The following is a 13,139-nucleotide window of genomic DNA, read 5'->3' on the forward strand; positions in this document are numbered from 1 at the left end:
TAAGGGCAAGCTAATTGCTTTCCAATGTTGCGACAGACTTTCAGACCCACTGTAAAGCTCAAAGAGTAGATTTTTGAAAGAAAACGAAACCAAACAAATATTTATCTACCAGTAAATGTGCTAACACAGCAGGTCTCGACATTACGACAGGTACATTGCATCGTGTTAACCAAAGCACGCGGCCAACAAAGTAACACCTAGAAGGGAAGGGCAGGGCGGTAACGCTTTTAATCTCGCAACTCCCCGAGCCCATCAGTACCAGCACGTGAGCTCCAACGGCACGTGACACTGCAACGGCACATATAGAACGCGAGCACTTAGCAGCAGGAGCTAAGCGCCCAGCACCACCACTGTCCCACGGCAGTCACCTAAGACGCGACGGACGTACGACAGCAGAAAAGATCGTCCCCAGCTGCTCGCTATGAGCGGTTGGTGGGAGCGCCGTCGGCGAAGGGAGGGGAAATCAGCAAGCTCCTGCCCCGCGCTCACCTGGTCGCGGCCGCCCCGTCCCGCGGGGCAGGGGCAGGAGGAGGAGGAGGAGGCCATGTTGCAGTGCGCTCAGCACCTCACTTCGCCCAGTGTGGGGGCAGAGCTGTCCTGGGCTCGCTCCCACCGGCGGGAAGGACTGCCTCTCGTCGCCGCCGCCCCCTCAGGTGGAGCCGGGCACGGCGGCGGGCGGGGCGGCCCAGGGGCACCGCCGCCGTTCCTGGGAGCTGCGGTCGTTCCGCCCCGTGGTGGTGTAGCATGGAGCCCGAAGCGGCCGGCGGTAGTTTTGCCTGTCGTCGTCCTCGGCGCTTTTAGTCTGTATCTCGCTTATTCCGGACGGGACCCGTTTCCCCAGCCTACACATGGGCTCGCGCAACTGATGGCAGGAGGAATTTTTAAGCGTGTAAGCGTGATGCTTGTGTGTAAATCTTGAGTTCGTTTCCTCCCTTGTCTCATCTACACTCCCATCTGGAAGAGAATCTCTCCTTTCTTGGCAGCTAGAGCGATACCTGGAAGGAAGGAAGCGAACTTCCCTCGCTGCAGGGCACGTTTCCAGTTGTGCTCCCCTGCCTGAGGTTTGGGATTCCCGTGTGCTACGGGATGTGATACAGCCGTGCAGCAGGTGGTGTGGGGAGAAGTGCATGCTGACAAGGAGTGCAGAGAAAACCTAAGTCTGCTGTAACTGAGAAAATCAGTACTACTTGGTCTCTTTTTCTTTTCCCTTAGCAGCTCTCAAACGCTTATTGGGAGGTTTTTTTTTTTTTTGCTTGTTTATTTTTGCCTGCAGTCAAAACATGAACATGGGATGAGAGCAGCAAAGCTGTTCTCCATATCTGTTGATGGTGGGAATTGTCCTGCAGAGCAAAAGGCATTTAACAAGCTAAAATAATCACACAAGTGCTGTGTTTAAGAGGTATTGCCCTCTAATATTACCTTCCTTAAATGCTGCAAGTAACTCCTACTGTACTTTTGCTTTGTTATAGTGACAAAATAATTGCTTATTATCTAATAGATGTTAGGAGAAGCCAGTCAGTATTAGTGTTTATTTTCTTTTGAGTGCAGTGGACACAGTCCATTTTAGATTCTCTAACTACTATTTACAAACAAGTCAACTTTTTAAATCCCATCATTGTGTAAAAGACAGAATGCACTGTTTCTCTTATTTACAGTGATGCTGTTGTTGAGGATAATATAATTATTATAAGAAAGACAAGACTATATTGACTCTTGCAGCTGTCCTCTACTCAGAATAGAAGTTGTCCAGAGTATTACGTTGGATTCTTAGCCATGAATACAACAGTAATACTATAATCTGAGATTGGCATTGTAGGTCTGATCCTATATTCCTTGCACAAACAACATTTCAGTGGATGGAGAAGAATTGAATGCAGAGTGGATTTAAATATACTTGCCCTTTGCACGTTTATATAAATAAAATGGTAATTTGTGTTATATTGCCAAGGTAAACTAGATTTCTTTGCTGTTTGCCTTCAAGTTTTTCCTCAGTTTTGTATCTGAACTCATGTTTTGTTTTAAATGGGAGCAGGAATCCTATGGAATGCTTAGAAATTCCAAAATCTGTACTCCTCTGTGCGTTTATGACTCAGTTGTAAGCAGGCTACTATTGCTTCACACAGAAAACTAAATGTCTTCAAACACAAAAGCAAATACAATTGTATCACGCTGCTTGTGTCAAGCAGTACTGTTAGCTATTGCTGTGTCTAGAACAATAATCAAAATGAGATAAGCAATATCCAGTCAGAAGGAAGATGTTTTGTATCCTAAAGATAGCCAGACAATGCAGGGAGGGAGGAGAACTGTAGATATTCAGAATTGCCAAACTGATACTTGGCAAGTTTAAGTGCAGGTCTGTCATGGCATTAATGCATTGAGCCTTCCAAGGAAGCTGAGCAGAACCTTTCCACAGTGAGAAAGCACTGTGTGTGGAGTGTGTAACACCTGAGTTGATTAGCCTGTGATTAAGCCAGCACAACTTGTGTACTGATGCAGTGTCACAAGAACAGACAAGGTGGTGGGGGCTGTTACACTGGGCTTAGAGCACAACAGCCATCAGACTGATCCTAAAGCCACGCACATCCTAGGTTGTTTCTAAAGCACGCAACACAAAACTGTCAAAGAGGTCAAAGCTTGTCATTTTAGGTCCTGGTTTGTGGGGTGGAAGGCCTAAGGTCCTGGCCGGCGGCTCACTGCCACAAGGAGCAACTCAGAAAGCTGGTGCTGCTATCTAAAAAATTCAGGTTAAGTCTGAGATCTCCCGCATGTTCATTTGAAGGGAAAGAAAGATTTTGGCCACCTTCCTATAGTTTGTGGACGAGGACCAGTTCAGCTGAGTCAGGAGCAGTGGTTCTAACTTGTGCTGGATACACAATGCAGCCCCCTAAAGCTATTGAGCGCACACGGGCTGACTGTGCTGGCCGTGCAGTCAGGCCTGAGGGATGTGTCACAAACACTTTGCTTCAACTGTGCAGCCAGTCAGTGCGCTGCTGAGCCTGGGCTGTGCTGGAAGAGAACTTCTCCGTGCCTGTACAAAGCATGCTGGACTCACACCCTACAAACTGCATAGGATATGAGGCTGTACTTCTGCCCAGGGCTTCCCAAAGTGATGCAACGGCTTTGTTCTGTGCAGGTAATCTCAGCAAGTGTTGGGAAAATACACTTCAAGGTAAACAAAAACTGGATGGTAAGTGTGCTGCCTGTTTCTCAGAGGCAAAAATTCCCCTTGAGGGAGGGGAAAGCGGAGGATTTCTGTTGCTGAAACTGATGTACTTTGGAGGGAGGAGCTGAGTAGCGGCCTCTCGCCTTTGCCATGAGGAGCGGGGAAGAAGGAAGTGCACAGTGAGAAGTTCTGCCTGCTGAAATCAACATCTGACAGAGACGCCTTGGGAAAGCTGCGTGGATTTTTAAAGACCAGCCCATCCCGCTTACACTTAGCAGCAAGCAGCAACACTGTGTTTCAAAAACGCCAACCAGTGCAGAGAACCAATAAAAAAGAGTTCGCCAGTGCGCAGCCGTGCTTACACTTCAGTACCGCACGGACTGCAGGATTCCCTAGGAGCGTGCTAGATCGGTGCTGGCCGCAACGGGTGGGGTTTGCAGCGGATGGGGCAGAATTCTGACTGAAGTTATAGGGGATCTGAACGCGGGTTGTGGTGTCAGCCCACAGAGCTCCAGCCCCGCCATCAGCAAACAAACACGGACAGCCGCTCCGCGCTCGCGGCTGTTCCCACAGCAAGCAGTGCCGCACAGCTCTTGTTTTTTGCGCGCTGTTACACCAACACAGTGAGCACGGGGACAGCCGAGTCCGGCTTTACATCTTCAGTTCCCGACCTTCTTTGGAAACTCTTATAACACAGTGACTAATTGATTTTAATCTGGGAGCGGTCACACAGGGCTTTATCTTTCTACAGAGGTACGTTTTGTGGCATTAAAGCGGCCAGTGACCTTTCAGCAACGCGTATGGTTTAAACAAGCCGCAGCAGTGCGTTGCGGATCAGCGACCTTGGAGCCGGACGCGACGGATTTACGGCGTGGCACCCCGAGGACCGGCCCTTCTCTCAGCTCAGCGGCTCGGGCCGCCGCTCCTGGTGCCGGGCCGAGCGCCGAGCTCCTCCACGCCAGCTGGGGTCGCTGTGCCCCGGGACGGGCAGCTCGCGTCGGTCTTCCCTGGCGCTTTTCGGTCTCGCTTTGGCGCCGCTGGAGCGGAGCGTGCCGATTGGTCGCTTTGAATCATCTCGGCGCGACGCCATTGGTGGGACGTGGCGGCGGCGCGACGCGGCCGGTTCGAATGCGCGGCGCCCGCCCCCGCGCCCGGCCGAGGACTTCCCTGCAAGCGCGGAGCTGGGCGGCGGCGCCGGCGTCTCGGGTTCGCCGCGGTACCTGCCGCGGGAAGGTGACCGGGGGGCGCTGGGCACTACGGAAGCGGCGGGGAGCCGGCTTTGGGCGGCCGCGCGACGCCCCGGGGTGTGGGGGGTGCGGGCGCTCGGGGCCGCCCGGCCGCTCCGTTGGGATGGGTGTGGAGGGTGCCGGCATCGCAGTCCTTCCGTTCGGGCTTCTAGCGGTGCGAGCGGGCCGCGGCACCCGCCGGTGGCGCGTTGGGAGCCGGGCCGTGACGGCGGTAGGGGTCGGGCGGCGCCGCTCGGAGCCCTGCGTGGCGCAGCCGCTACCCGGGGCGGGACGGATTGCCGGGCCCCGGGCTGGGAGCTGTAACGGGGAGGGCCGCGCGCAGGCAGCGGGCGGTGCGGGCTGCCGTCCTCGTGCGCTGGCAGCCGTCGGTCTCGCGGGCCGAGGCGCGTTGCTGCTGACGCGTAACTAAGAAAGCTCCCGAGAGCGGTGTTCTCCGTGGCTTTCCTCGAGAGGCCATCTTTCTCTTCTGAGTCGGCACGCGTTTGTACTTGGGGATGTTTTTTTTTTTTTTTAGCTGGATCCCCGAATAAACGCTTTTTCCCCGTTTTTTTGGAGAGGAGGGGTAAATATTTCACACTGAGTCTTTATGCAAGATTCCGAGGTCCTGGTGTAACTTCTGGGACTTGTCTGCATTCAGGGACCTCCTGTTGATTCCTGTTGACTGTGGCTTTTTGTTCCAGGCACGCTCACAGCTATGGAGGATTACACAAAGATAGAGAAGATTGGGGAAGGTGAGTAAGATTGTCGGGAGCCTTGCAAGGCTCTGCGGCTTGGGCTACCAGCTGTTGTAAGCTTTGTGACCCCCAGCTATCCAGAGAAGTACGGCATTCTATGCAGTCTTCTCTCTGTGTAAATGCACTCAGGCTGTCTTTCTTCTGAAGGTGGCCCTGGGCAGCCTGGTCTAGTGTTAAATGTGAAGGTTGGTGGTCCTGCATGTGGCAGGGGGGTTGGAGATTCGTGATCCTTAAGGTCCCTTCCAACTCTCGCCGTTCTGTGACAGTCTGTTTGAAGCAGCTGATCAGTGCTGGGAGGCATGTCCCTTCATACTGATGGTCAGCTGTGTACCATGTCTCTGCAAAGGTAAAAGCATTCTGAGTCACGAAATCAGCTTTCCTGTTTGTTGGAACATATCTATTCCTTTGCAACTGCACCTGTTTACAAGTTGCCCCTGAAATTGCACTTTGGGTGTGCTTTTGTTTGGAGCCCCTGGTAGGGAGAAGTAGTGTGCAGGTGTTTTTACTGGGGTTATGTCCTGTTGCTGCACTTGTTACAGGAAGGGAAACACTGTGAACCTGTGTGCAGAAGTGAATTTTCATAGAATCATCAGATTGCTCAGGTTGGAAAAGGCCTTAAAGATCATCGAGTCCAACCCCATCCCAACCAAACTACCCTAATTTTAACAACCCTCTGCTAAACCGTCCCTGAGCACCACATCCAAATGGTTTTTAAACACATTCAGGGGTTTGGTGACTCAACCACTTAACTGGGGAGCCTATGTTGGCTTATATATATATATATATATATATATATATATATATATATATATATATATATATATATATATATATATATATATATATATATATAAGGTACTGCATTGTAGAAGACTGGTGCTGATGTTTGTCACAACCACCTTTTCATTGGGTGCCCTTCCTTTATCAAATATGGAATTTGGTGTCTTTCATAATGCTTTAGCCTTACGTATGCTTGAAGATTTGCGGTGCATTACTCTGAGAAGCTCCAGATGAATTGCAGTGCACTGCTTGGTGCTTACAGTAGTGCTTCGTAACTGAAGCCTCATGCCTGCATCTTTCTTTTTGAAAGAAACCAGACAGAGCTTCATGTGAGGATTTCATTCTTCAGGAAGTGAGAAGGAATACTGCTTGGTTGCTTTGGGGGTTCAATTTCCGTCAATGATGATAGTTCAAATAGTTATTTTTTTCTTTAATTCGAAATTTACCACTAGTTCCAGTTTTATTTTCTGCTGAGACCCATAGCACTATTAAGAATACTGTGTTGCAAGGATTCTTGCCTATATAGCAGTTCTCATTTGCAATGACTTATCTGCACCTGAAACTGGTATTTCCTATATGCGTTTCCCTGTTTGTTTGTTCAGGTACCTATGGTGTTGTGTATAAAGGGCGCCACAAAACCACAGGCCAAGTGGTTGCAATGAAGAAAATACGTCTAGAAAGTGAGGAGGAAGGTGTTCCAAGTACTGCTATCCGAGAAATTTCTTTATTAAAAGAGCTGCATCATCCCAATATAGTCTGGTATGCATACGCTGGTATTTAGCCATACTCTCTGAAGGGCACTAGGTCTCTTCAGATAAATTGTTTTCCCACTGTTCTAGCAAGGAAGCAGTTATTCAATGTAGTTGCTGCAAAGCAGGCATTACACTTTAGTCCCAAATCCTGGCAGCATGCTGGTTTTTAATTAAGACTGTCTTCTGCTGCACCTATTCTAAGAATTGAACAAAAGTATTGCTGTTAGTTATCTTCAGAACGGTTATTGAAGAAATGGTGACATTTCAAGAAATGCTTCTTGAAAACTATTTAAGTCAATCTCAGAACTTTTTTTATTCATCTGACTGGTGTTCTTGGTGTGGGCCTCTGTCACCAGGCACTTCCTTACTGTCCCATAGCAGAGCTGTAGGTGCTGCGCTATAATGCTATCAGCTGGCATTTCTGATCCATGCCTGAAACTTCCATCAGTGGCTGCCTGATGTGAAGAATTGGTTGTAGCTGTTGCCTTCCCTACAAAATACGTATGTTTTAATGTAGCAAAATACCTTGGGTTTAATGTGGCCTGAAACTGGCCAAGCTTCGGCCAGGTGAATGATGTGTGTATTTAGGAACCTTTATAATCTACTGAAGATGGAGGAGATGCTTAAAAACCTGTACAACTCCTGCTGCATCTAGTAGGTTCCTACTCTTCTAATGCAGAACCCTTAAACTCTCCCAGTAATTCTGCTATAGTAAGCCAGATTCAGCTGGAAGCTAGGCACTAATACCCACAGAACTCATTTTTTTTCCGCAGACTTCCCCTGCCTCATGCATGAGGAAATACAAGATTCAGAGGAAACATATGGGGTGTTTGTCTCACTTTGGCACTGTTTCACATATGCGCAGTTTTCCAAACAACAGTGCAACTTGCTAAGGCTGTTAATCTTTGAAGACTGAGAGAAAGCTTTGTAAGCCTTTCATATTAGGTACTTAGAAACACCAGTTTGTGTTCCTGTTGAGAGGGGAAGCAAACCAGTAGGTCTGTGCACTTTGCAGTGGAGCTGACTGTATGCTCAATTTTCAGTCTTCAGGATGTTCTTATGCAGGACGCAAGGCTATACCTCATTTTTGAATTCCTTTCCATGGATCTCAAGAAATACTTGGATACTATTCCATCTGGCCAATATTTGGATCGTTCACGTGTTAAGGTAATTAGGATAATTTCTTAATATAACTTAAAAAATTAAGGGAACTCTACAAAGCTATAAGCAAGACTTAACTCTTGCTCTTATCTTAACTGTATTTCTTTGAGGAAAAAAGGAAGGATTGAAGAGGCAGCTGTGAATAATAGGATGCATTTTTCTTTAAAAGAAAGTTCTGCTCTCAAATGCAACTATGAAATTAACTGCCTTGAACTGAACTCAAACACCCAATTTTGTATGGATTTCTGGTTGAACTCAATAATTGCAATGCTTAAGATCTAATTCTATTTACAGAGTTAATGTAAGGAAACAGCTTTACGTTGTAGAACCACTGACTTCAGTGAAGGTCGTGTTATTTCTCTCCCTCTCTCACCCCGTCCTATCTGCAGAGTTACCTGTATCAGATCCTGCAAGGTATCGTCTTCTGCCATTCAAGACGTGTTCTGCACAGAGACTTAAAACCTCAGAATCTTCTAATAGATGATAAAGGGGTGATTAAACTGGCAGATTTTGGACTGGCTCGAGCCTTTGGAATTCCAGTGCGGGTATACACTCATGAAGTGAGTTGAACATACTTTTGGTCATTTGGACGAGGCTTATTAGCTTCCTTGTACCAATTGTTTATGAAAAAGCTGGAAATCACAGAACTTTTGAAGTTGTCATAAACTAACAGTATTAAGGTTATATTTCAGCTTAGTTTTACCTGGTGCCTTTCCAATCCCCAGACCCTATTTTACTCTGAAGTGCTAATGTATCTTATGAAATGCCACTGTTGTTACCTTGACAGTGAGTTAGATAGGCCAGACCAGTTAGGTGCTAAAGATGTGCTTCCTGCTCTTTGTGAAGGAGTGCAGGCAACTGCTTTGCTTGCAGTAGAGACTACTGCAATAGGATTTTGTATACTTATTTTTAAGTGAAGTTTGATGCAAGTATTTTCACTGGAACTTGTAGCTTCTAGTCTAAACAGGATATTATTCTTATTAAAAAAGCTGAATGCTCCTTAGTAATTAATGAGCCATTGTGGTTGCAGTCAATTAGAGGACCTAATTCTATAAATGTACCTTAAAAAAAAAAAAAAATTCTTTGTTCTATAGGTAGTGACACTGTGGTACAGGTCTCCAGAGGTTCTGCTAGGATCTGCTCGTTATTCCACTCCTGTAGATATATGGAGCATAGGTACCATATTTGCAGAGTTAGCAACTAAAAAGCCACTTTTCCATGGGGACTCAGAGATTGATCAGCTCTTCAGAATCTTCAGGTACGTCATGCTGAAACTTTCACTTGCTGTGAACTTAGTAAAATCATAACAATACATACAGTTTTCATACTAAACTGATCAAATGTTTTGCTTATGCTTGCACAGAGCTTTAGGGACACCCAACAATGATGTGTGGCCTGATGTGGAATCCTTGCAAGACTATAAAAACACTTTCCCAAAATGGAAACCTGGCAGCCTGGGAACACATGTCCAAAACTTAGATGAGGATGGACTCGATCTGTTGTCTGTAAGTATTCTCTCCTAAACTGTGTGTTAAGAAGTGAGCAGGTAGTTTCAAGTACTCTCTAATTTCTACAAGCTTGTAACTGATACCTTCTTGGTAATGGCATTAATTGTGATGTGTCTATATGACTATTCATGTAGTTGGAAATACTTTTATGTGGTGGCACGTGGACTAATAGTGACTGGCTCATTTTGGTTAGCTTTTGTGGGGTCTTAAATGAATACAGTGATGGAAACAACTGGCTTTATTGATTAGCTGTGAAACTGGAGGCTGTTTAGGTCAGCATGTAAGGTCTCTGTCAATTGCATTTTAATATCAAGTTAGAGGTTTAGGCTGTGGTTGAATGACTTTTAACTTCTGAATTTTGTGGCTAGGGTGAATTTACTTTAGCTTCATGGCCAAGAAGTTAAAATACTATGGTCAAATCTTTTAGACAAGATCCTCACCAGACTTCATTTAGCTCATGTGCTGCCACTGCAGATGAGTCTGCATTAATTCTTAGATGTGCTTACGTGCACTTTAAGAATGTACTTGGTGACTTTATCACTTGGCTTTGCTAAAGCTCCATTTACACAGTACAGATTTGCATATAGCAGGGGATGTTCTATGCATCATGAGATAAGCTGGAACTTCAGAACCACCTTGTTACAAGGAGAACCCTGTGCAGCAATTATCATTGCAGCTGGCTCCTGTTTTAAGTGGACATAAAGGAGAAGTTGTTTATTGTGCACAATAGAGTGGTATTACTCAAGGAGCTTAAATAACTACAATGTTTCACTTCTTTCTGAGAACAGAGCCACAGTTCAAGGCTGGCAAACTGAACGATGTTAAAGTTTTTTTGGATAGCTCTCTGTAGCTCATAGCAGTATTTCACAGAAATAACCAACTTGCAGAGTAATTATCCTCAACTTGTGCACTGATAGCATCACTATTAAATCAGTTTGAAATAGAATTACTACTGATTAAAAGCTGAAAGCAATTGAACAGGCAAGTGAGTGTTTTGGATAGTCATTTAACTGTACTGCTAAGTACTGAACTGAGCTTAGTGGCTTTGTCATGGGGAAAAAACATGTTTTTGGATGCTACTAATGCAGACAAAAAAATCATTAATCAAGTGACCTTAACAGTATACTAATCTTACAGTATATTGATTCACATAAAGTTTTGCCTTGAATTAAGACTAAAATTTTAGCTTTCTGTAGCTGCCTACTAACAATGGCATGGTTGCATTTTGAGGCATCTGGAATCCGTTTAAATTTCCTGTAGTCCTGCTTTGGGCTGAAGTGATACAATTTTAAAGGCAACAAAAATGAATAGCTTTAACAAGAGCAATAGAGCAATAGCATAGATGTGGCAATGAAAGTGTTTGTACTTCTGTAGACTGTTGAAGATGGAAGCAATATGTAAAACAGCTGGTTTTAAAAAAGGGTAGTATACTTAACTGATTTTGAATTTGAGATGTATTTTCCTCTAGTAAAGATGAGTAAAATGGAAGACTGTTGACAGGGATTTTGCTAGCTTTAAAATGTTAGAATTTAGGATATTTTAGGATTATGCTAGATATGAAAACTTAGAATTGTCCCAAAGCTGTGTAACCTTGTAAGGCTTGGAAGGAGGACTGCAGGAGTTCCATCTGAATTGTCTACATGTGAGCATACAATTGCATGGGGTAGCTTCATCCTTTTTGGCCAGATTGCACAATATAAACTGTGGTTGTTTATTTTTTCTTAAATGGATAGCAAAGCAAGTATCTTGCCTCTCTTCTAGAAAGTTTTGAGGACTATTTTAGAGGGGAATGCATCCGTTGTATTTTCTCTCATCAACTTCATTATTGAGCTCTTCAGCTGTATAAAATTACTTTTTTGAAAAGAAATGCATGATTTAGAACTATTTTTTTCCAGATCCATCAGCTTTAGACATGCAGTATACTTCTTTCCTACCCAGGGTCCTATAGCTGAACAGTTGCTATATTTCAACTGTGAACAGCTGCACCAAACTGAAAATAAGCAGCTTCACAACAGTTTTTTCACTATCAGTGTAATAAGACAAGTGCATGAACACTTATTCATGTAAGTATTATAGGCTTTAGTAGCCTAAGGTTTACCAGCTTCCCTTAATTGAGAAGTTGAGACAAATATTCATGCTTGATAATTGGTTCTGGATTCGGTTGATTGCACACGGTACCCTGATACAGGTGTGGGCTGTGGATAAATGGTTTTTCACTTTGGGATGTTAGACATTAATACCATTCTCACTTGTAGGAGAAAGTAGGAATGACTTCTATGAGATGTCATGGAACATAGGGAAGAACTTATCACAGAATCACAGAATTGTAGGGGGTTGGAAAGGACCTCCAGAGATCGAGTCCAACCCCCCTGCCAAAGCAGGTCCTCTACACCAGGTTATCTCTAGTCATCTGATCATTACTATGATTATATATTAATCTACTTAACATTGAGTACCCATTTCACGAGAGAGTAAATGTTTCCTTTCATTTTTCTTCCAGAAAATGTTAATTTATGATCCTGCAAAAAGGATTTCTGGCAAAATGGCCTTGAACCACCCGTACTTCGATGATTTGGACAAATCTACTCTTCCTGCTAATCTGATTAAAAAATTCTAAAACTTTGGACTAAATCAGAGTGAAATAATCACTATTACTTTTACTGTTGTCTGTCTGTAACTTTGTCTGTCTGCCTACTTTAAAATTGTGGCTTTTTAGTTTGTTTTGGTTTGTGTTACTTAAATGTAAATATTAATTGACTAATGTGGTGAACTTCCTATAAATAAAACTTTAAATCTAGTGGAGGACTGAACTCCTTTCCACACTCCTACAAAAGCACAGCCTTTCAGAATGGGCTGGTAAGTTGCTGCTCGTCTGCCAAAGCAGGTAACTAAAACTACTGAAGTTGCTTTTGATACGACTTCTCTGAAGTTCAACTGTTTCACTGCTATGCACAGATGAAATGTAAGACTTGCATTGTACTGAATGTGCCAAATGACATCTAAAATGGGATGGCTTCAGTAATGTGCAATTCGAAACAAAGGAGGTGGCCAAATGCTTCTAGGGTTTCTTTTTCTGAAGATATTTGGGACATCTTTATGCTTTTCTGTTGTCTTGAAGGCACAAGAATGTATTTTGCATTGGTGTGCTAACTTGTGAGTCAGTGTAATTCTAGCCCCTGGAATAGTTAAGGTGTGTGATGTTAAGTTCTACAGGACTGCCTATATACTGATGTGCAGTTGGCTGACACGGCTCTTTTCAACTGCTAGCAGTAATGCAATTCTCATCTGATTCTCATTAAAGGCAGAACCCCCTGGATTATACTGGGGAAGTTAACCTTTTCACATAGGAATATTCAAGTAAGTGTTGACTTAATAAGACTGCTCTCAGAAATGTATGAAATACTGCATGTCTACAGACGTGTCCACAACTAAAGCATGGGCTTTCTAAAGTTCCACAACATTTAACATTTACAGGTGAGACATTATAAAACCTTGACAGAATTCACCAAACTATATAGTAAGAAATGATTAGCCATCATTAGATTTCTAATTGCTACCTTTGCTCTTGGTTTCCTATACATCAAATGGGATACAATGCTAGATTATGAGAAGAAAAGCAATGGAAGACTTGTGGATGCGTTAAAATCGCAGTTCGATTAAACTTAACTGCAGTTCTCTTTCTAGTGTTATAGCTGCTGTAATCTCTAGTTGTAGGACTGCACATCTGTCAAGTTTTATTGGATCTCAGCACCATGGAGCTCTTGCACTTGCTGACTTACAGCCAAGTGTGGAAT

The 13,139-nt window shown here is 44.4% G+C and overlaps 1 protein-coding gene across 1 annotated transcript; it reads left to right on the plus strand.

Annotated features, from left to right (window-relative positions):
• Positions 1 to 939: 939 nt before the first annotated feature.
• On the plus strand, positions 940 to 11,962 carry CDK1 (cyclin dependent kinase 1; the record flags this gene model as incomplete). The annotated part of the gene is made up of 8 exons (XM_079536462.1): positions 940 to 1,044; positions 5,091 to 5,141; positions 6,527 to 6,683; positions 7,720 to 7,843; positions 8,227 to 8,397; positions 8,932 to 9,095; positions 9,201 to 9,342; positions 11,846 to 11,962. Exons 2-8 carry the CDS (start codon positions 5,105 to 5,107, stop codon positions 11,960 to 11,962), a joined length of 912 nt encoding a protein of 303 aa, XP_079392588.1. The 5' UTR covers positions 940 to 1,044; positions 5,091 to 5,104.
• Positions 11,963 to 13,139: the final 1,177 nt, after the last annotated feature.

This window comes from Tetrao urogallus, assembly GCF_951394365.1.
Source record: "Tetrao urogallus genome assembly, chromosome: 5".
Taxonomy (NCBI): domain Eukaryota; kingdom Metazoa; phylum Chordata; class Aves; order Galliformes; family Phasianidae; genus Tetrao; species Tetrao urogallus.